The 23,622-nt window shown below is 43.8% G+C and overlaps 1 protein-coding gene and 1 non-coding gene across 3 annotated transcripts in view; both read right to left on the minus strand.

Annotated features, from left to right (window-relative positions):
• col16a1 (collagen, type XVI, alpha 1) overlaps window positions 1-23,622 on the minus strand; it is an 89,262-nt gene that overhangs the window by 5,600 nt on the left and 60,040 nt on the right. For both annotated transcript variants that reach the window (XM_056298558.1, XM_056298557.1), the window contains 31 exons: window positions 23,507-23,557; window positions 23,255-23,407; window positions 21,139-21,174; window positions 20,360-20,467; window positions 19,931-20,053; window positions 19,780-19,833; window positions 19,600-19,641; window positions 18,930-18,965; window positions 18,785-18,838; window positions 18,610-18,678; window positions 18,377-18,430; window positions 17,546-17,572; window positions 15,457-15,513; window positions 14,867-14,914; window positions 14,643-14,714; window positions 5,326-5,382; window positions 5,078-5,197; window positions 4,839-4,883; window positions 4,666-4,740; window positions 4,416-4,460; window positions 3,689-3,733; window positions 2,463-2,516; window positions 2,338-2,391; window positions 2,140-2,193; window positions 1,994-2,038; window positions 1,809-1,862; window positions 1,651-1,686; window positions 1,502-1,564; window positions 1,281-1,352; window positions 1,119-1,172; window positions 932-976 (listed from right to left, as the gene is read on the minus strand). In XM_056298558.1, coding sequence (XP_056154533.1) covers window positions 932-976; window positions 1,119-1,172; window positions 1,281-1,352; window positions 1,502-1,564; window positions 1,651-1,686; window positions 1,809-1,862; window positions 1,994-2,038; window positions 2,140-2,193; window positions 2,338-2,391; window positions 2,463-2,516; window positions 3,689-3,733; window positions 4,416-4,460; window positions 4,666-4,740; window positions 4,839-4,883; window positions 5,078-5,197; window positions 5,326-5,382; window positions 14,643-14,714; window positions 14,867-14,914; window positions 15,457-15,513; window positions 17,546-17,572; window positions 18,377-18,430; window positions 18,610-18,678; window positions 18,785-18,838; window positions 18,930-18,965; window positions 19,600-19,641; window positions 19,780-19,833; window positions 19,931-20,053; window positions 20,360-20,467; window positions 21,139-21,174; window positions 23,255-23,407; window positions 23,507-23,557 — 1,902 coding nt within the window. The remainder of the gene's footprint in view (window positions 1-931; window positions 977-1,118; window positions 1,173-1,280; window positions 1,353-1,501; window positions 1,565-1,650; window positions 1,687-1,808; window positions 1,863-1,993; window positions 2,039-2,139; window positions 2,194-2,337; window positions 2,392-2,462; window positions 2,517-3,688; window positions 3,734-4,415; window positions 4,461-4,665; window positions 4,741-4,838; window positions 4,884-5,077; window positions 5,198-5,325; window positions 5,383-14,642; window positions 14,715-14,866; window positions 14,915-15,456; window positions 15,514-17,545; window positions 17,573-18,376; window positions 18,431-18,609; window positions 18,679-18,784; window positions 18,839-18,929; window positions 18,966-19,599; window positions 19,642-19,779; window positions 19,834-19,930; window positions 20,054-20,359; window positions 20,468-21,138; window positions 21,175-23,254; window positions 23,408-23,506; window positions 23,558-23,622) is intronic.
• LOC130129442 (U11 spliceosomal RNA) lies at window positions 15,299-15,415 on the minus strand. Its single transcript, XR_008812047.1, has one exon. It is a non-coding gene; the product is annotated as a U11 spliceosomal RNA (small nuclear RNA).

A 23,622-nucleotide genomic window follows, 5' to 3' on the forward strand; every position in this document is an offset into this window, starting at 1 on the left:
GGCAGAGAGGTGGACAGAGAGCGATTGGGACAGATAGATGTCTATTGCTTTATCCTTGCAGCAGACTACATTGTGTAAATATCAGTACGTCTGTGCGAGGGTCAGAGTTAGGGGTGGGTCAGCTCTAAAATAAACAGCCAGAGGATAGGAACTAATTTAGCACGACAAGTAGATTTTATTTTTTTTAATTTTCCCTTTTTCTCCCCAATTGTATCCAGCCAATTACCCCACTCTTCCGAGCAGTCCCGGTCGCTGCTCCACCTCCTCTGCTGATCCGGGGAGGGCTGCAGACTCACATGCCTCCTCCGATTCATGTGGAGTCACCAGCCGCTTCTTTTCACCAGACAGTGAGGAGTTTCCCCAGGGGGACGTAGCACGTGGGAGGATCACGCTATTCCCCCCCAGTTCCCCCTCCCCCCTGAACAGGCGCCCTGACCGACCAGAGGGGGCGCTAGTGCAGCGACCAGGACACATACCCACATCTGGCTTCCAAACCGCAGACAAGGCCAACTGTGTCTGCAGGGACGCCCGACCAAGCTGGAGGTAACACGGGGATTTGAACTGGCGATCTCCGTGTTGGTAGGCAATGAATAGACTGCTACACTACCCAGATGCCCGACAAGTAGATTTTCATATTGGGTTACAGCCACAACTTACAATTCATGATTTCAAATGCATGTATGTGACAGACTGAAATGGCAGAATTCAAGAATTGAGATAGATCATAGATAAGATAGAGAATACACAGGAGTTGGTTTTAAATACTGATTTCACCAGAGAACTTACATTCAATCTCATATTCATTTTAAGACAGAGGTAGTACTGACCACATGGTATCAATGGACATGTTGTTTTTGAAAATGTCATTTTACAACACTATTTAAAACATAGCTCAAAACCGGGTTATGTGGAGGTCAAAGGTGATACTCACTGGGATTCCTCTCGGTCCTGCAGGCCCTGGAGGGCCAGCCTCTCCCTGACAGAGAGGGAAGACAGATAGATACAGTGAGGCACAAGACAACGAACAGCCAGCTATTGACCATGTCATTAAAAAGCCTATTTGGGCCTTCTCTGTGAAGCTGTTTGTTTGTGTAAGCATTTCTTATAACAACTCCTACCCTCATGCCGGGTTTCCCATCCTTTCCGTCAATTCCTTCAATGCCAGGAGGCCCCTGTCATGGCAGAAACACTGAGCAATTAGAGAAAAACCCTCATGATTACATTTAATTCACACAAATTCTGAATGGAAGCCAATGAGATGGATTAAGTATAGTACAAACCATCAGTCCTGGAGACCCAGGGGACCCTGGTGGTCCGGATGGCCCTGAAGGACCTTGGACCCCGTCGTTGCCCTGCGAGAGAGAGAGACATACTTCTTACAAAATCTGCCTCAGGCCAACTCAACTCTGTGGCTAGATGTAAAATAAATAGTTTCAGAACAGATGCAGATCTGAAAGATAGTCCATGATAAACAGTTCAAGGTGTACTTATTTAATCTTGCCTTTTCAGCTTTGGGCCCAGGGGGCCCTTCTCTTCCGGTTTTACCAGGGGGACCTGGTTGACCCTGAAAACAAATAACACACAATGAAAAGTTACAGCACATCCTCTGAGAACAACGATCAGCAAAAGAAAAGTTAAAGCATTACATACTGGTGATCCTGGAAAACCTGGTTGTCCTTGGAAACCCTGGACAGCAAAAAAAATAAGTTTTTGAGAAAGCTATGGTGGCTATGGGTCGCTGTCTTTGTATGATGGTAAAATAGCAGATGATTTCAATTTTCTATGTTTTTTGAATGCAATGTTCTTACCTTATCACCTTTGAGGCCATGAGGTCCTGCTGGGCCTGTGTCTCCTTTAATTCCCTGCAGGCGAAGAATATTTAGTCGTACAACAGCAAAGTCTACCGACAACAATGAAATGGGTAATTTTAAAGGTTTTAAAGGTTATAGCAACATGTACTAATGCTGTCTAAGAACAATGATAAAACACTGACCGGCATGCCTGCCTGCCCTTGGTATCCTGGGTTCCCAGGGGGACCCTGCAGTTGGAAAGAAAAGGGTTAGCGTTGGAAAATACCGCTGGATGAAAATGGTTAATGCACAACAAATACGTAATAACAATCTTGGTACAGTGGCTTACCGATTCTCCCTTCTGACCAATGTTTCCTGGGCTCCCACGCTCACCCTTCAGTCCCTTGTAAGTACAAATGGACAATTTATCAGTCATTCAACATGTCAGTGTAATCATCCATCCATCCATCCATCCACCCATCCAGTCACATTGCTGTCATTTCCATTGATCTTCCCTATGGAACTTGTAGCAGAGAAGGTAACGTACGGGCAGTCCAGGCGGTCCCATGGATCCTGGGTACCCGGAGATGCCAGGAGGCCCCTAAAGAAAAGAACATGCATTAAATATAATAGAGAAACTAACTGGTTAAAAAAAAATTGAGTGATTCTTACCTGTTCACCCTTCAGCCCTGCGAGTCCAGGCAAACCTCGCTCACCCTGCTGACCCTGATGGTGAAGAGAAAGATGGCTCATTAGAAAATGAGAGGAGAAGAAAAGAGGTAATATGAACGTCTCAAATAAAGGCTACCCTTCCTGAACCAGTGCTCTGTTCTTATTATACACAAGACAAGGCGAAGTCGATACCAAACAAATGAAAATGCCAACTGGCATTTACAGTCTCCTGTTGGGGTTATCTTAATTTCTCCGTGTCTTCTACCTTACTTCTCTACTGGGCTTCAGACTGGTGATTTAGATCTGTGAGCATGACATCCAGAAGCAATGTAATTCCAACCTGCTCAGTCAAATTCTTGGCGAGTTCAGTTTTTTTTTAATAAAGATATTGATCATCAAATGTTACATCTCTCTGTGACCCCACTATCCCCCCACCCCTACCGCTTCCATTATCCGCACGTGAAGTCACTAAAAAAAAAATACTGTTGTGGATTCAGCTGTGATGGGTGATGGCTTATAAAAGCTGCAGAGTTTCATTAAGAAATCCATCTAAATCAGCCCCTGCTCTTTAATTGGTGTGTGTGTGGGGGGGGGGGGTTAAAAAGTGAAATACAAGTAATAGATTGAGTAGTGGAGACACATGGTCTCTCTTTATTTCCCTCACATGCAGGCACACGCAAACACTTGTGCACCCAGCAGAACTAAACACCTGGTATTAAGCACTGCTCGGCTGCAAATGGATTCCACGCAGAGCTCACACAGCTCATCCATTTACCGTCTATTCCGCTAAAACAATGAATTTGTATGAGGGTGTGTGCGCGTGCGCGTGTGTGTGCGTGCGCGTGTGTGTGTGTGTGGGGGGGGGGGTTGGTTCTGTTGGTACAGCAGTCCCACCCTCCATCACTTAGACAGGGGGAATAATTGAACAACTGGAGAGAGACAATGGAATCGTTTCCTCGTCTGAAATAAGTTTCATTAAAGAGTCACAGAGAAAGACAGCAAGATGGAGATGGCTGAGATGGAATAATCAACTCTGCAGGGAGAGCCCTGATTTAAAAACAGGCGTTACCCAGATTTGAGATGAAGTGACAGACTCAAAGATATTGGAATGAGGAAGAAAGAGGGACGGAATTATTGTAAGAGAGTGAGGGAAAGGTAATATAAAAGAGACCTAGAGATAGTAATATGAGAGAGATAATTTTTAGATAGATTTTTGTGTAACTCACAGGTAAACCAGATGGTCCCTGAGGACCAGGGAAACCGGGAGGACCCTGTGGAGAAACAGGCAGTTAGAGGAATACCCTACAGCATCTGGCATTGGACAGTAGGTAAACATGGACAAATACAACTAAGAGTCCATTTAAGCCTTCCTCTGAAGCAGAACTCATGGTCATCCTGTTCCTGAATACTAAAGTGAAAATTGCACTGACGTCATATAACATAGCAGCAAAAGTAGTATGCATAAATGTCAATTAGCATTTCAAAGGTTAGCGTGGGTGTATTGTGCCCACACTGTAAGACGTCCTTCTCAAGACCACTAGGGGGCTCTGTGAACACAGGGGGAAAAAGCAAGCAAGCATCTTTCATGTCACTTGATCTCCAAAGCTTGTAAAGACAAAAGAACCAACGGTGCCGTACTGAAATTTAGGAAAAAAATAAAATCCTTTCACTCACAGAAGTGAAGACTAACTATTGTAAGGTACAGACTATGACATACTTCATAGTTTTAAAAAGTGTTTGATAGATGATTGATTTCTTTAGAGCAGATGTTCACAGATGTACTGTAATCAAAGTATCAGAGAGCCTCTTTGGATGCTTACAGTCTGAATCCAGCACAGACATAGTGAGTCAAATCCAAAACTAACGATTCTGAATTAAAATTTATGAAAATAGCCACTGGACATAACCTGATTTTTCACTTTATTTTGAGCATTTTCTTTTGTTAAGCCTCACCATGAGTCCTGGCTGTCCTGCTTGACCTCTCTGGCCAGGAGAACCCTGCAAGGAAAAGGAAAAAAAGGTGATTTTTGAGTTCATATAACATTTCAGATATGCAGAACTGCATGCAGAAAGACATATACATGTATAGAATATGCATGTACACATATAGAAAGAGGTGCACAAGCATACAATTACACACACACAAACATTTACATTCAAAGAAAACTGCAGGCATCAAACACAGAGACAGACACAGACTTACCGACTCTCCCTTTATCCCTGGGGATCCTGGCAAACCTGGGTGTCCTGGTACCCCAGTGCACTGTCGGTCATTATTCTATTTGAGGGGGAAAAAAGAATCTATATATATATATTTCTGTGTGTATTTGTGTGCTTCAACAGTATACAGGATGTGACTTTGTGATTCCAACTGACCGGCACTTCTGTTGCTTGTTGTTCCCTCTGCAGTTTCTCCAAGCACTGCATGCAGACAAAAGAAAAAGTTATAACAATAATATCACAATGTTGTCTCTGACTGTAACATTATCAGATGGAGCCAAGCCACCTCGAACAAAAGGAAAAATTGAAGTCTCGTGATTCAAGATGTGGAGTATCACGGTAAATTCAAAGCTGAAAATTTTCTGATGCGCCACCCTCCTATCTCCCAGTCTCACCCCGTTGCAGTTGTCTGAGGGGTCTACGCCAGGTTTACCCTGGTCTCCCTTTTCTCCCTTGGCACCAGCCATGCCTGGAACCCCAGGCAAACCCTGGGAGCAGCCCCCTTCACACTCCTCCTGTGGCACAGAGCACACACATTCATTCATCAACCACTGTCATAGCAAAGACTTAGTGAAGCAAAGCCAGCACAGTGACTGAGGACCATGAAACCTCATTCCCCACAATGCACCTCTAATCAACTTACATCTTCGTCTCCTCTGGCAGAGTCTTGGGGCAGAAGCTGGTGCTGCTCAACAGGATTCTGCAAGGGGAGGGGTGAGGGGAATGGAAATTCAATTGGAAATAGACAGACATTAGGGAAAGCAATTGAACGACATTAACAAAGTCAATTCCTGACTTGCACATTGCACAACCAATAAATATATTGTATACAGTGCTTGTCCAAGTAGAAGTTAAGCATGGTGTCATACCTAAATCAGGAAATTACTACTGCTGGGCCTTCTATCTGAACTAGTTTCAGGTTGTGTTAATGTCCCTCAATTACACTAAGACAAGTTTCAAATTTAGTACACGCAAGTGATCTGACATAAACCAGAGCCATAGACAGACATAGAAAGTTATAGTCTACTAGCCACTCTGGCTAGTAGACTCTTAACATGCCAGTACCTTTATGCTCAAACACTTTAAAACATGCTAGTTCTCTGCTGATTGAAAGGGCTTTGATTTAGTTAGTTAAGTAGTAGCCTAAAATGTTGGGTTATCTTACACCCAACAGCATCAACACTGCTATCAGTTCATTATCACAGTTTTGCTTAAAAGAGACATTGGAGGTGACGCCATACATGGTCTTGCTGCTGACCTGCACCTTGCAAACATAAATGAGTGTAAGTAATGAGGTGGAGAGTACCCAGACCTTCTGACTGCTGTTCTTTATTAATTTAGTAGATCAAATATTTGACATAAGAGAGGATGCAAGTAAATTTCCATAATGGTAATTCGGGTGCAGTCAAAATAGCAGAACAGGTAGATATGGTATGAAGGTGCCATTTCAACTCATTATCAAACCTTAGCTGAATACTGAAGATGTTTTCCTTCCCTTAGCTTTTCATTCTCTGAAATCACTATCTGTGTTTACATGCACAGCAAAACTTTGACCTTAGAGGCTGCACGACAACACCGCAGCATAACACAAGGCTTGCAAGCATTTTTATCTAAACGTTACAGGATGTTTTTGCCAGGGACACCTACTCTCAGGTCTGCCATTCATTTTCTCCTCTGCTCTCTCGATATATTGACTTAACGGGGGGACTAAAGTCAGATGGATAGCATCAACCAAAAGAGGTCAGGAGTGCACCGTTGCTTTTAATTCACTCATTTGGCACAAAGATCTTCAAATCCTCAACAAGGTTGAGTCACCAAACAGATAGCATTGCAGTGCCAAATTCATGCACACGCAGATGTTAATCCATACGCTATGTATTGCCAAAGACTCCTATTGCAAGTCTATCACGCCAGGTGGGCAATATATACAGTCCTATAATTTACTCTGCCACTCCTGCAGCTCAGTCAAGATATTGGTTTTCCTACTGGTGATCCCGGCCTTTCCCCATGCACATGTGCACACTCTTGAACCCTGTCTTCAATAGGCTCACGTGACACCCGTGTTTGTGGTTTTGCAAAATAGCCTGCATGCCATAGGGATGCTAAGACGGCTATATACAGATGGCTAACCTGTGTGTGCTGTAGCTAAAACGGGCTGGAACATCTCCTCGTGTGTAAAGTCAACACCGCCGATGAAATTATCTCTGCTACCCCCTGGTGATGTAAAGATGCCTTTTTGAAATTTAATGAATTCATAGATTGGCTGGAAAATGTATTCGTTCCAGAGAGAAATGTTTGCTGTAACCCTATCATTGATAAATGTTGCCATTTAGCACAGATCTGCATTTTACAGCTTATAATAAACTCCATTTACATCTTTCAATGGATTTCCACGTTTTTGATTACAACGAGACAGGGTAAGATACAAATGCATTAACGCATAAATGCAAAGTGTGGAATCCATATACTGACGTGGAAAACTTCTCTTGATACACGACAGCGTTGCGGCACACTTTGGACACTCCTGCTATCTTGTGGCTTAAGTAATATAATCTGAGGGGATCTGCACTTGACTGAGGGCACTCTTCTAGATGCATTGAGATATCCATGAAAGAGATACTCTCTCCCTGTCTCTCCCTCTCCCTCCGAGCTACCATGGGCTGGTTTTTGCATGTAAACAGAATTAACCTAGGCAACCCGGTCCATCTATATCTTTACATGGTCAAAAACATCTAACATAGCTTTGGTTCATTTTTACAAGTGTTTCCATTTGAGTCCCTCGTGTCTCATTCTCTGCTCTGGATAAACTCTTGTAAAGTTAGGAGGGAACATCAGTAATAAAGCTCCACTGATGTCTATTTTTATGACAGTGAAATGCCAGTGAAATACATAATGTCAGAGGAAAACTGTTGGGGAATAAGAATGTATTTAACCATGTGAACCACATGAAAACAGGAATATTAACTCTCATCTTATCTCATTTCATCTCATCTTATCTCATCTCATCTCATCAGCCGCTTCTCCGGGTTCGGGTCGTGGTGGCAGCAAACTAAGTAGGGCACTCCAGACGTCCCTCTCCCCAGCAGCGCCCTCCACTTCCTCCTGGGGGATCCCAAGGCATTCCCAGGCCAGATTGGACATGTAGGCCCTCCAGCGAGTTCTGGGTCTACCCCGGGGTCTCCTCCCAGTTGGACATACTCAGAAAACCTCCAAAGGAAGGCGCTCAGGAGGCATCCTAATCAGATGCCGAACCACCTCAACTGGCTGCTTTCGACACGAAGTCGTAGCAGCTCTACTCCAAGCTCCCTCCGGATGTCCAAGCTCCTCACCCTATCTCTAAGGCTGAGCCCAGACACCAGACACCCTACGGAAGAAACTAATTTCAGCCGCTTGTATCTGCAACCTCGCCCTTTCGGTCACTACCCAAAGCTCATGACCATAGGTGAGGGCTGGAACGAAGACTTTCTGGTATATTGAGAGCTTTGCCTTCAGGCTCAACTCCCTCTTCCCCACAACGGTTCGGTACAACGTCTGCATTACTGCTGATGCTGCACCAATCCGCCTGTCAATCTCCTGCTCCATCCTACTCTCACTCATGAACAAGACCCCGAGACACTTGAACACCTTTCACTTGAGGCAACAACTCATCCCCAACCCGGAGGGTTGTTGTGATCCAAAGTTCAGTGATATTAACTCTCCAGTGAATATAAATATCCCCCAATGGAAGTAAATGTTCTTTACTCGACTATTATTTTTTTCAAATTATTGTCATAATCAACGGGATCCATAATTAAATTGTTGTGCATGTAAACATGGTCAATGTTAGGCAAATGCAAGATGTATTTTTTAGGGGATCTTGCATTAACCTATCCAGACTTGTAGGTGAGACAACAAGGGCTGTATGGAAGGATAACATGAGGTATTCAGAAAAAGGTAAGACAATGTATGCACATGAATTAATGTATACACAGCAGGAAGCGGAAACACACTGAATGGCTGGATGGTTGCTGAGAAAAACATCTTTTTCTCCCCTTGCAAATGGCTGAATACACCACTAGATACACACCAACATCTATAGCACCGATAAAACACCTGACATCACAAAAAGAAAGAAAAAAGGAACGGCGTCTGGAAATGTGTTTTTTTTCCACAACCGTATTTATGAATGTCCCCACAAACACACGATAACTTATTACACACACACAATCAAACACAAATGAAACATCGCCGAGACTCATTATCTCCTCATGGCACCACACACAACTCTCTGTTTGTCGTTTCCAAAATAGAAACTTACCAATAGGATTTATGTGCTCAGCTCAAGTCATGGCCTGGTTTCCACCTCTTGTCTAGCACCTCTCCAAAATTTAGCTTTCGCAAACAAAACTTTCTAATTAGACCGGTATGAAGACTCCCTAGCAGAAGGGAAAGGATTCTATTCATTTTTCTCAAGATTTTTGTTCACCAAACAAGCTGCATTGGCCATCCCTGACCATACTGACTGAATGGGGTTTAATCAAAATGCAAATTTAGTTAATTTTCTTTAGTTAACTGGTGCACTAGCACACTCTAGCAGAGTAAGTGCTATCTGATATTGTTGGAGATATAATCACTACATTAAGTAAAAGGTTAATTAAAAGGTTTTGCAGACAATGGAGAGGGAATTAGAGAGGCCTGCAACCAAAGCAGTTAGCATTGTGAAGTTAAAAAGAGCCATACATGTTGGGCTGCTATCGGGTCATTCACTTGATTTCAATTAGCTACAGAGCGTCTGACTTACATTAGTTTTATATAAGAATGGAGGTTAAATATCAGGGAGAACAAAAACTACAATTCCCTTTTGTTCTGATCCTCATTCTCTTGTAATTGAAGTTCTGCAGAGCGCTTGTGTCTGTGACAGCGGCAATCTTTTAAATTCAGAGAGTGGAATGTGACAATGCGAAAGCAGAAAAGACACACACACACACACACTTCACCAAATCCCCACACACATACATACATATAATAAAAGAGGACCACAGAGAACCAAACAAAGAAACACACACACATTGGCCAGTGGCAACAGTTTGCCCATCTGAAGCCAAATCATGCCACATAACTGTGTCCCTCATGAGCCCACTCACATTTACACCAAAGCTACTCTGCTCCCCATCAAAGCATGGGACCCAATGCACCGAGAGAGTCTGTCAATAGCACCTGGCCTGGTTTCAAAGCCATTACAAGCCCATTTGACATTGTTCAAACTGGGTCCATTAGCCAGAAAGGCTATTTTGCACTGCACACTATTGGCTGTTAGACTGGCTTGAACAAGGCTTCATGCATTAGCAGACACTCTCATTGAGAAGGTTCTCTGCAATTATATGTCAATGTGAACTATTCACTTCTTCTAGTTATAATGATCTGCAATTTGCCATCTACAGTGATTTCTCAGCATACAACTGTTCAATACCTTGAACCCACTGACATATAACATGCACATTCACGGAACAAAGGAGCCATTGGTGAGTTTGTTTCCCTGTATAAAGTTTGGACCATGACTGCATTGTGTGTGTGTGGGTGTAAGATGGAGGATTTTCCACTGTGGTCAAAGTGCTTATAGTAGCTAAGGGGATGCCCCATTATGAGGGAAGGAGGTCTAAAGCAATAGCCAAGAGTGTGGAAAATAAGACTCAGCTTATATGAGAAAGAGAGAGAGACAGAAAGAGAGAAAGGGGCAAGGCTCTATTGTAAACATGTCTAGAACAGTAGGGAAAATCCCTTGATTCATTCATCTCTCCGGCTTTCCGAATCTGTGTGTATATGTGAGTGTCTGCATCTCACCGTGTGAAATACAGTTATGTTCGTGAGTACAGCATACTGTACTATTTTTCCAGTGATGCAGTGATTCCATTAACATCTCATTCTGCAGGGAAAAATTAAATAAGACCTCTGAAGTTCAAATATCTAGATCAACACTGCACACAATGAGTCACCATTTCCTCACTAAACTCCTCCTTCAGTTTCTGTGTTGGCTAAACCCAGCCACTGAGGATTCACAAGCCAGTCTATTCTTAGTGCTGGTACCAAGCCTGGATAAATGGGGAGGGTTGCGTCAGGAAGGGCATCCAGCGTAAAATCTTTGCCAAATCAAATACGCGGCTCATAAATAAGATTTCCATACCGGATCGGTTGAGGCCCAGGTTACCAACGACTGCCACCAGTACTGTTGGCCAGCAGGGTGCCGGTGGAAAATATGCTACTGTTGGGCGAAGGAGAAAGGTGAGGGGGAAGGCATATCCAGAGGCAGCTAGAGAGGAGGAAGGGTAAGAGTGTGGGGGTGAGAATGGGAACTTTGAATGTTGGCACTATGACTGGTAAAGGGAGAGAGCTGGCTGATATGATGGACAGAAGGAAGGTAGATATACTGTGTGTGCAAGAGACGAGGTGGAAGGGGAGTAAGGCCAGGAACTTCGGAGGAGGGCTCAATTTCTTCTATCATGGTGCGAATGGGAGGAGAAATGGGGTAGGGGTAATTCTGAAGGAAGAGTATGTCAAGAGTGTGTTGGAGGTGAAGAGAGTGTCGGACAGAGTGATGAGTATGAAGCTAGAAATCGAAGGTGTATTGATGAATGTCATCAGCACATACTATGCCCCGCAAGTGGGGTGTGAGATGGAAGAGAAAGAAGAATTCTGGAGTCAGTAGGATGAAGTGGTGGAGAGTGCACCCAAGGAGGAGAGAGTGGTGATTGGAGCGTATGTCAATGGGCATGTTGGTGAAGGGAACAGAGGTGATGAGGAGGTGATGGGTAGGTATGGAGTCAGTTCCTGTGTTGGCTAATCGAAAGGGTACAACATTATCCTCTGGCTTGCCCTCTTCTCCCATTGAGCACTGGCTAGGAGTCCAGTTTTGATATTCCCCTTTCTCTCTTACCTGGGGGAGAAAGAAAACTGACCCCCTAACAGAACTCATGAGAATTTAATTCTATCTATCTTCTGTCTTCTTAATGTCCATGTCAAAGAGGCCCTTGCACTTATGCTGCATTCACATTGTGGTTGGATGTGGTAGATGGTAAATGAGAGGGTTATTTTCTTGAGAGCAGAATGAGTTCATTCAGTACTGCTGGAAAGTGCTGCCTAACATGACAGCAGACAGAGCTTTTAACCTTTACCATGTTCTCATTTTCAATAGTCAAAAATTACCAAGTGCTTTTTTTCTGGCTTCCCAGATGAGCACATTGATGTCTAAAAAAATGGATGTCTTGTGGTTTGGTTTAACTTGGCTATCAAGATCACCCCTGGTTTGTCTTTCAATTACTTTACAGTGGTATTCAAATTCAATATTCTGTCAAATCTAAGCGCTTAAGCATTTCGAACATGAAATTAAATATTTACAATGAACTGCCACATAATACACAATACTGTGTGACAGATTACATAAGTAGGATATGTATACACCCCCATTCCCTTATTGCACACAAAATTATCAAAATCTGTTGTTTGTCAAAATGCCATTGGCAGCATCTGCAGTTGTGTTTTGTTTTGCGCTATTGTGGTTGACTGCCATCTGGTGATGCTGACTGGTATGGGTGTTTTCGGCCACAATGAAAGTGCAGCGTTGTCTTAACTAGCTTAGACGGCTCTGCCCCTCAGCACACCAAAGACCCTTTCGGGGTACAAGCAGACATGAGCTTGAAAGAGTGGTTGCAACCTCCCCCTTTGCTTTGATTTTACTTACGATAAATCCGGGAGAACCCGGTGTCCCTGGTACCCCGTCGTTGCCAGGGATACCCTGAAAAAAGGAACTGAGGTTGAACAGGTTTTGTTGCCATTCATAGGCTTGTCACTCCCATTTCCACCAATGGCAAGGCACCCTTCCCTGTCATGGGTTATGTAACTTGTGATTATGTTAGTTGGGTTTTGGAAGCGTTCCCATCATAAATTGCTCTCAGTTGGACCATTAGCTTTCTAATAGGAGCGAGCAACACATGACCAGGCAAGAGAATGTTCAGAAATCTCTGTTTGAGAGGTCAAATAGCAATTCATTGTTAAATGGAGGATCTTCATCATCAGTCATCACTGATGTGCCAGTTTAAAGGGCTGGTTTTGTTTCAGAGGTTTTGACTATGTGTCCTACTTTCACAGGGTCAGACAAACTTGAGAATACTTTTTTTTATGTATGTGCATGTAGTTTGCAAGTGTGTTGAACAGTGAGTTTAGCCTTGCTTAGCACAACCACTGGATGTCTACTGGGGTCATTAGCAGCTGCTCCATTGTTCCGTACTAAACATATCCTTTTTCCTCTATGGCAGAAGATGAAAGATATGCGTATTACAGAAAAAATAGTTTAAAACTAAAATCTGTGTAACATGAGGCGTAATGAGGCGTGAGGGAGCTGAAGTACAGGGACGCACTTCCCAAAGGAGGGGGGTAGTGTAACAACCACGGATGGCTAGACTCGCTAGCCCTTGGCTAATGGGTAGGACCCTTTAGTTGACTGGTTAGTGCAGTCAACCGTGGTCCAGGCTATCCGGGTTCGATTACTGGCTGTGACGGATTCCCAGCTGGCCCTGAATTTGTTACATTGGTGTCAGAACTGGGATGGTAAGACCGGGAGGCCATCAGAAGCACGTGCACCCAGAGGCATGAGGGAGCTGGTATGCTGAAGCATGGGGGACATGTTTCCTGAAGGGGGGGGTAGAGGTTGTGTAATGACGATGGATGTATAGACTCACTAATGGGTCGCACCCTTTAGTTGACTAGTTAACACAGTTGCCCGTGGTCTGGGCTACCCGGGTTCGGTTCCCAGCTGCGGCGGATGACCAGCTGCCCCCTGAATTCACTACATTGCTCACACCTCTGAGTGCATATGCATCTCACCGCTGCCACCAATGTAGCGAGAATTCAGGGAGCAGCCGGGAATCAAACCCGGGTTCCCACACCACAGGCCACTGCGCTAACCAGTCAGCTAAAGTCCGATCCGTTAGCCAAGAGCTAGCGAGTTTAGTCATACGTGGTTGTTACATCTAATTTTTAGTATTTTGCATGTACTTGTGAGAACATTTGTAAGAAAACAATTATAAACACTAGGCTAACAAGTAATCGGCTTCAGAGAAGGTGATTTCCTTTCTTTTGACAGGAGCTGCTAATGATCCCAGTAGAATGGCGCTATGCTAGGCTAAATTCACTGTTCAATGTACCTTCAAGCAGCATGCACAGACATGGAAAAAGATATTCCCGAGTTTGTCTCATTCTACGCAAGTGGCACACATGGTAAAAACCCTGGAAATCAAACTATCCCTTGAAAAGAAATGATTTGTGGTAAAATTAGATTGAACTTCTCTACGCTGTGTTAAATGTAGTTTCATTTAATTTGAAATTTTGGTTGAATCTAGTAACTTGAATTAATAGCTCCAAGATTTGGATTAAGTGCTATTTTGACTTGTTTTTATAAATGGTTTTGCAAGAACACCTTGTACAAGTGTTTTTCCCTATTCACCATTGTCATTTCTTTAGGAAAATACAGCAAAGCATTACTTTTTTTGAAGGCCCCCTCAAACTAGGAAGAAGAACCAGTTTTTATCCATTCTTTAATTGGGTGCCTCATTAGGTTTGTTGCTGTTTGGCAAATTGACCTTCAAACAACGCTTCATTTTTTTGAACGACATTTCCCAAAGCTCACTCCCCACATGTGTTAGTGAGTACATGATGCACTGCATTGGTTAGTGCATTTGATACCAAAAATCCAAACTAGTTTCCATTACACTTGTTACGGTGTCATGTAAAGATAGCATAGCCTATACACCTATTATCCACTATATTCACCTTAAGTAGCGAAGCATGTTTACAGTGTTATAACACCCCAGCTGCCCGTGCCAAATCTCCTTATAAGCGGCATGAAGTTCAATTTAAGAAGTCGAAGGAGCAACTCAATTGTACAGGACAGGGACCCCCCTCCACCAACCTGCTGCCCCTTTGTCTTACCTGCGGTCCTTGGACTCCAGTACCGCCCTGAGGCCCTGGGGGACCAGGGGGGCCGGGGGGTCCTGGGGGTCCCTACAACATACAAAGACATGTTTGCATGTGCGTGCACAAACACAAACGGAGTGATGCCAAAAATAAACCTTTTGAGGTAACGCTACCAAGAAACAAAGGTCTCAAACAAAGCCCAAAGTTATGAGACATAACTAGAGGCTGACAGATCAGACCTGAGGCCCGGCCTGCCACGTGTTTCCTCCAACAGTTCCTGGAGCTCCCTGCAAGGCAAAAGGAGTCAAAATCAGAATAGCACTGGTACTTGCAGAAAGAGTATACAGCGTGATGAAGAAGTGTGAAGTAGGAACAAACAATGGGGGATCACTGAGCATATATTCATTTCTTTCCCTGTAGCCCTGGTAGAGATATAACAAACCCAAGGATAAAATGCAAGGGGAAAAAAAAGAAGAAAAAAAACAAAACAGGTTGTGTGCGTCAGTGAATATTAGTCTGTCTATGTGTGTGCATGTTCATGATATTGCCGACTTCAAATCAGTGCCTATCCCTGCCCCTTGTTGTAAGACAACGATTCTGAAGATGATCTCATGAGCCTAGAGGGGTTACCTCCCTATGTGTATGTTTCTTTTTTTCTTTTTCTTTTTTCATGGGGCTCCAGGAAACAATGGGCACCAGCAGCCCTGGCTTGCAAAAATTGTGCTTCCGAAATCTCTTGATGTCGATTCCGAAGAGCTCGTGGTGATCCCACACTCTGAGCCATTTCTGTGAATATGATTGGTGTATGTGTGGTTAAATGCATACTCACCGGTCCCCCCGTGCCTATGTACGATGGCGTAATACAGTTGCATTCTCCAGGTTCGCCCTAAAAATTAAAAAAAAAATGCAGCAATAATGCATCATGAGAGAGATAAAAATGAAAATGTTTTGCTCCATTTTGGGTGGAGCTTTCAAAACCTAAGCCTCATTCACCATTGAGACTACTCAAATCACTTAGCAAAAAAAAAAAAAAAAATGCCGACATTGTAATTGCTCTTTGAGCTGTCAGGACACTTTTGTTGGTGAGTTTTAAAGCCCTGAAATAATTTTATTCATCAGACGCAAATGACAGCCAGAAGAAAAAAAGCTGTCAGCACTCAGCGTTAACACCTTCCCTTTTTCAGCCGTTACACTTGACTTCATTAACAAGTACTGCATGAAAAGTCTGCTCTTAGATAATGTTCTCACTAGGCTGAAATAACGCAATGAATGTCCCAAACTTTAGCTAGTGTATATGTCATCTTATTATACACCGAGTTTATAGTTCATTGGTTCAATTCATTTTAAGCATAATTCACATGTTCCAAGTTTTAGCAATAATGCTATACGGCTTGTAATACACACTACTCAGGGCAACAGTCTTTGGATGTGTGTGTGTTCCAGTTAAGATATTTCTTACCAGTTAAACTTTCTCTTGTGAATGCTGCAGACACCCACTTTTTTTGCATGTTTCTTCTTGGACATCTTGTTTGATTTTCTTTTGTTTTATGTACAAAAGAGACCTAACATTCCCTAAATCTCCACTCCCGACTCCCAGGCACGTGTGTGTGTGTGTGTGTGTGTGTGTGTGTGTGTGTGTGTGTGTGTGTGTGTGTGTGCTGTCGGCTTCCTTTCTGGGCCATTTTGACAAACCAACTTTGGTTCTCTTGCATGCAAACTGTGTAAGAGCGAGGCTGGTACTGCCTGGCCAGCCAGTCTAATCACATGCAAGCTTCATTTTGACTACAAGATGTGACTGGCTGGCCATGTTGGTACATTGCAGAGTGATACTATATAAAAAATTCAGAATCAATACCTATTAAAAAAATCAAGATGTTTTTTTTTAATCCCCCCCCCTCCCTTTTTTTTTCTTCCCAATTGTATCCGGCCAATTACCCCACCCTTCCGAGCCGTCCTGATCGCTGCTCTACCCCCTCTGCTGATCCAGGGAGGGCTGCAGACTACTCCATGCCTCCTTCGATACATGGAGTCGCCAGCCACTTCTTTTCACCCGACAGTGAGGAGTTTCGCCAGGGGGACGTAGCGTGTGGAAGGATCACACTATTCCCCCCAGTTCTCTCTCCCCCTGAACAGGCACCCTGACCGACCAGAGGAGGTGCTAGTGCAGTGACCTGGACATATACCCACATCCGGCTTCCCCCCCGCAGACACAGCCAATCGTGTCTGTAGGGACGCCCGACCAAGCTGGAGGTAACACAGGGATTCGAACCAGCAATCCCCGTGTTGGTAGGCAACGGAACAGACTGCCATGCCACCTGGACGCCCCTATAAATCAACATTTGTGAAAATCCTGGTGTGCTTCGAATACATTTTCCATTGGTAAACACAGGTATTGAAACACTGGAATGAGGCCATTGTCAACTGATGTGTATTCTTGTGCTCTCACATTTCCTAACTTTTTGGGTTTCTTTTCGAAGCTTTTTCTCTCTCCCCCTCAGCCTAGACAAATGTGTCCTTCCTCCATCTGAGGCACTTGTTCTGCCACCTCTGCGCCACCGCCGCTTCCTTTCTCCCTCCCCTCTCAGTGACAGTCTGGTCTGATGAATGCGGTAGTTAATATTTTCACTCTCTCTTAAGGCCACAGATCTCCTCATCTGCCTGCAACAACACACTTGTCACCTCCTACACTCTATGCCCTGTAGCCTACGTGTGTACCCGTGAGTTTGTGAGTGTGCATGGTAGCATGTATGTGTGTGCATTTGAGTGCACATATGTGTGTGCATACATGTGTGTGTGTGTGTGTGTGTGTGTGTGTGTACATGATCTGTTGAACTATCTCTTGTGATTACCATCTGTTCCACCCCCTTATCTCCAAAAACCCTCCAGATCCCCTCAGCTAAACAAAACGGTAGACTTACCTTGTCTCCCTTGGCTCCATCATGTCCCTATAAGATAGGGAGACAGCATACACACACAGACACAGACACAGACACACAAATACACAGAGTTAGTTTGTGTTTGTAATTCCAGAAGGAAGCTCAGAGTGAAGCGAGTCGAGTGCAGATCAGGGGACAGCGAATGAGATGTGAGCAGACACTGCCTCTGTTATGGACTAAGGGGGACATTCTTTGTTATAAATGATGTCTAAATCAAGGACATTTTCCCAAAGAAGTGCAAAGAAAATTAAAATTCTCCACAGATGTTAACAAAGACAAAACAACACGTGTTTGTCTCTTGAATTTATACACTTATCCACACATACATACACAAAATAAATGTGTTGAAGAGTCAGACTCGGTAGTAATAGATCCATGCTAATGCTAGCTGAAGTCTTTAATATGTAACTCGTGTTCACAATAAACTGCTGACCAACGTGACCACATTCAAATGTGACTCATGTCACATTTGAGAGGAAAAAAAGAAGACTCCGATTTAATGTCTAGTCTGAATGTAGCCTACGCTGCTTTACACATACTAAGCAATGCACCTAATAAATACTGCTCATTATTCTCAATGTAGCTGTCAGTAAGCAGATGCTGCAATGGGATGCAGTGTGCATTAACATTTTGGTTTCAATGAAAAATAGGAACAAGTGCATCTTACTTTTTTTTTTCCTAGTACTTTCCAATCAATATGGCGATGTCCTTTTGTTAAGGTGACCTGCCTTGAGTGATTACTGCTGCAAAGAACACTGCGCATAACACTGCAGAGAGGAACACATACTTTTGACAGGGAAAAGGCACACTCACAGGTCTACCGTCAGCTCCTGGCAAGCCTATGGAGCCTGGGGCACCGTCTGCACCCTAGAGAGTAGAAAGGATAGAGGGATCATTTTGCAATAGTTTGCAACAGTGTGAAACCACAAACAGTTGGAACACACACACACACACACACACACACACACACACAACCAGCTGTCACAGTGATAACTCTAAGTTTATACTGTTACAGAATGATAATAAAGAACACATTACTGTCTTACCTGGGGCCCTGCCACACCAATGCCCATCAGCCCCTGTGGCCCTGGAGGCCCAACATCTCCTCTGGGGCCCTATGAACAGGTGACACACTCACTAAGTACCACTCATTATTTTCACGCAGGAAAGATTTCACTCAATTGTTCGAGTTTGGGCTACCGCAACATAAATTTATAATACCTTCACCCCTGCAGGTCCAGTAGGTCCCGGTAACCCCCCGTCACCTGGAGGTCCCTGGAGGAAAAAAAAACAAAACAGATTACAGTCATCCAAAAAAAAAAGGCAGCTTTTAGACATGGAACTTTGAGGCATGAGGGAAACTTACTACTACTCCTGGGAGCCCTCTTGGTCCCTCTTCACCCTGTTTAATGGGAGAAAAATAAGAAGCGTGGGCTAAAGAGTGCAGCAAAGTGACATTTAGTGAGCTATGTTTTACAATGAGCAAGTGATTCATCGGCTTAGAAAAGGGAACAGCCTGGTTATCATCTTCCTGGATCTGCAAGACATTTCGACCTCATGTGCACTACAAGAACATCAACAGCGAGGGGCAGCTTCCAACATAAATCACAGGATTTGATAGGGAATAATCCAGGATCAACTGAATCATGATCCTTGGATCCGTCACAAGTACAATAAAAAAGCTCTCTTATAGGTGAGTATGATTTATATTAAAACCCCTGAGGAAGCATATTTATGTAGAGTATATTGACTATATAACTGGCACTTTGCTTTTTATGAAATCACCTTACCAACAAAAACGGATTTTTATATACCATTTGGAATATACCCATTTATACAACAACGACTGAAGCAATTTCCAGCTCAAACTTCCAGTTTTTTCTCTTTTTTATATGCAGTGCAGTGCAAAAATGCACTGTCTGCTGCTTGTGGTTTCAACTTTATCTGCTCTCCAAAACTGTCAATCAGAATCCCTTGGACTCCACATGGCCCTTTTTTCTTCCTACGTTCCTTTTTTTATCACCCATTTGACCTACCTGTGGTCCTAGTAGGCCAACTCCTGCTTCTCCAGGTTCTCCCTACAAGGAGCACGACAGATAAAAATGTGTCACTAATGGACTAGCATCACATTCAGACATCCACATACACGTTTCCGAACAAATGGCATTATATTTACAAGCACAGCCATAACACAAAACATTAACGGACAATCATACCCGACTCCCTTTGGGACCTGGAGGTCCCTGCACACCGGGTAAGCCTGGTTTCCCCTGAAAAGAGATGGACAAGATGACAGTCAGCAAACCACGTGGACAAGACTGGTGGCCACAATTAAGCAAATACATAATTCTTTCATTGCAGTCTCACATGCTTGCCAGCCTTCCCCTCTCCTGGAGGACCAGGGTCACCCCTCTCTCCTTTGGGCCCTGGCACAACTACACCATCACCCACTGCTGTGCTCACAGATGGACAGCTGGTACAAGCATCACCCTGGCAACACACAACGCAGTGAAACGATGGTAAACGGAAGCGCCACATGTCCAGGTGCTGCTGTCCACTTTAATTACTGGGGCATATCAACAAGAATTAGATCAGACTTGAGCAAATTCAAGCAAAATTCTACTACAGATCTGTCACAACAATTTCACAGAGTAGATGTTTGCTCTGCTAGCTAGAGTAGAAACCAGGGTAGTAGCTGTGCATCTTTCAGTTGATATTAAGAGATAGCAACAAAAAAAGGCGTAACTAGAAGCCAATTGATCTAACCTACTGATTGACAATTCAGACATCCTGTACCTTTTCTCCCTTCAAACCCATTAGTCCATCCTGTCCCGCCTCTCCAGGCAATCCTGGGGCTCCAGAGGTTCCGTCCAATCCTTTTTCTCCTGGCTCTCCCTGGTCTCCCTAGCAACAGTGGCACATTGTTATAATGCACCATGATATTCACCACGAAGTTGGTCTCACAGTGGTTATAATTACTGCCCCCCTTCACTCTCATCTTTAGTCATATGTTCCGAGTTCCCAACTAAAGGATCATTTTTAAATCCATGATAAAAAAAACCGTGTGAGAGATTCAAGGTTATTTAAGGTAGCCTATCTTCTTTGATGACATGCTATATATAAAGGAGCTAGGGATTCATTTCCCTGGACTAGACTTTGGGTTAAGTGAGATGGATGGTTTTCTTTTTTGTCTTTTTTATTTTTAAATGATGTGCTGATGACCTTAATTAAGGGAGAGTGCCGGATGTTTAATATGATGTGGAACGATTTTCTTGCAAATCTGAGTCCCAGTAGGGCTCAGATTTTTTTTTTAAGGCAGTATGAATTTCTGCTAAAGCCACTGGTGAGTCCAAGTGGTCTAGTTATTCAGAAGGTTATTTAAGGTGGATTGGTATCCTTGGGACAGCCGGTCATTTAGGGCACACCGAATGCCCCAGATACATTGAGGGTAGCAGACTTTGAGGCTGTTCGACATGTGTCATATTTGTCACAGGCTTTTTAATGTTCTCAGTACAAGAGTAGACACAAAGGAAGATTTAGAGAACTGTCATGCAGAACACTGGTAAAGAACTTACTTTTCCCCCTTTTGCACCAGGAAGACCTGGTAGACCCTGCAAAAGCAGAGAGGGATGATGATGAGAGAAACACAGATGACAAAGCAGAACACAAACACATACAAAAGTACAAAGACCACAAACAGTGTGCACGTGCACACACAAAAGACACACACACACACACAGATGCGGTTGTAAACACATAAAATTACAAACACACGTAGTCATTTGCAAATACCGTATAGCGTGCAAGCGTCTATCCACACAAGTAAAACCACTTGGCACACATGTAGGTTTTGAAATACACACTGTAAAAACGGGAAGGGCATCAGAGGGAGATTTATTAGACTTATTAGTCACACAATTCTGTGGGAGGAGGGAAATCTCCACATATTCTTCCGTTACAGTAAAACCATTTTTATGAGTTTCAGATCAGATCCCGGATCACTAGTTGCACTGTAGTGACTTAATAGGATATCCTGGGCTGCTGGATTTCTACATTTTTTTTTTTACTTTGACGTTCTTCTTTTATTTTTTTATCATTATTAAGTCTTGATATTATTATTTCTTAATATTGAATTGTACACAGTAACAAGTATATTCATTTGAGGTCATAGGTCTATGAAGTTACGATGAGATACTTCATCTTTTATTTCATCATCTCATCTCATCTCATCATCAGCCACTTCTCCGGGTTCGGGTCGCGGAGGCAGCAAGCTAAGTAGGGCACTCCAGACGTCCCTCTTCCCAGCCAACACCCTCCAGCTCCTCCTGAGTGATCCCAAGGTGTTCCCAGGCCAGATTGGACAACTAGGCCCTCCCGCAAGTTCTGGGTCTACCCCGGGGTCTCCTCCCAGTTGGATGTGCCCGGAAAACCTCCAAAGGAAGGCACCCAGGAGGCATCCTAATCAGATGCCCGAACCACCTCAACTGGCTCCTTTCGACGTGAAGGAGCAGCAGCTCTACTCCGAGCTCCCTTCCGGATGTCCGAGCTCCTCACCCTATCTCTAAGGCTGAGCCCAACACCCTAAGAAGAAACTAATTTCAGCCGCTTGTGTCTGCGATCTCACCCTTTCGGTCACTACCCAAAGCTCATGACCATAGGTGAGGGTTGGAACGAAGATTGAGTGGTAAATTGAGAGCTTTGCCTTCAGGCTCAGCTCCCTCTTCACCACAACGGTCCGGTACAATGTCCGTATTACGGCTGATGCTGCACCAGTCCGCCTGTCAGTCTCCTGCTCCATCCTACCCTCACTCATGAACAAGACCCTGAGATACTTGAGCTCCTTCACTTGAGGCAATAACTTGTCTCCAACCCGGAGGGCGCAATCCACCATTTTCCGGTAGAGAGGCCGTGGTTCTGATTCTTTTATTTCAATGGATCTTAAAAGATGCTTCGAAAAATTAATTCTGGCATACACACACAGATATGCAAACAGACAGTTTAATCGATAAATACGCTGAAAAATAGACAGGTAAACAAACAAGAGGATAATAAATTATCACAATACAGAAAACATGGGTTGATGAGACCAATCAGAAAGTCAAGAGCTCAGTATAGTGCACTGACAGCACGTGTTTCATCGCTACAAAAAACAAGCTCTTAAACAGACCCGAGAGGCTACATAATTTCATGGGCAAATTAAGCAGCGTAGTCACAATGAGTACAAATTGGTCTTTGGATCTTTTACTGATTTAACACACTCTAACAAATCCAACCCAGCAGTAATCAGCTCAACAGCCCTCTCAAATACACGTGGACCCAACAAGAAGTGTCCCAGGACCAGCTATTCCCACTGCATGTCCGTTAGATTCGTTTGATTTGCCTAATCGCCGTCGCCAGTAAACTTACAAGCCATTTTCACCTCCGTCATTGTTTATTGCTCAGGCTCAAGTTGCCAAACTAGGCTGTAATAAAACAAGTTTAAAACAGTCTCAATAAAAGGCAGACAGGTCATTGTAGTACCACCTGTATAAGATTTTATTTTCAGATAGAAAAACAAGAGCCAGTGGACCCTCTTACAATTTGTGTTTATAGAGGATTTGTCTCAGAGCAAAGTATGCTTTTTACAACCGTTTGTAGATATATCTAGCATGGCTATCTTTCCCACCATGAAATCTGAAGAGGAGAGCTCACCTGTTTGCCGTCAGCACCAAGACCCGGAGGCCCAGGAGGTCCTGCAGGTCCTGGAGGACCCGGTGTGCCTGGGTTGCCAGCTGTTCCCTCAGGCATTTTGATACTAGCGGGTACACTGCCAACCTCAGACGGCTGGCAAACACCGCACTCGCCCTGGGGAAGGGCAAAGGGTCAATGGGGTTGTACCACACAAAACAACAAAACAAAGACAAACAGACACTGACAAATACTGAGAAATACAGCCACACTTACCCTCTCACCCTTGAGGCCAGGAAGGCCAAGACCAGGCAGGCCTAGTTCTCCCTGTCAAAAGAAAAAAACATTGTAAAAGGATATAAAAAAAAATGTTCAACCAAGTCGAGGGTTAT

The sequence above is a fragment of the Lampris incognitus genome, chromosome 18, assembly GCF_029633865.1.
Source record: "Lampris incognitus isolate fLamInc1 chromosome 18, fLamInc1.hap2, whole genome shotgun sequence".
NCBI classification, from domain to species: Eukaryota; Metazoa; Chordata; class Actinopteri; order Lampriformes; family Lampridae; genus Lampris; species Lampris incognitus.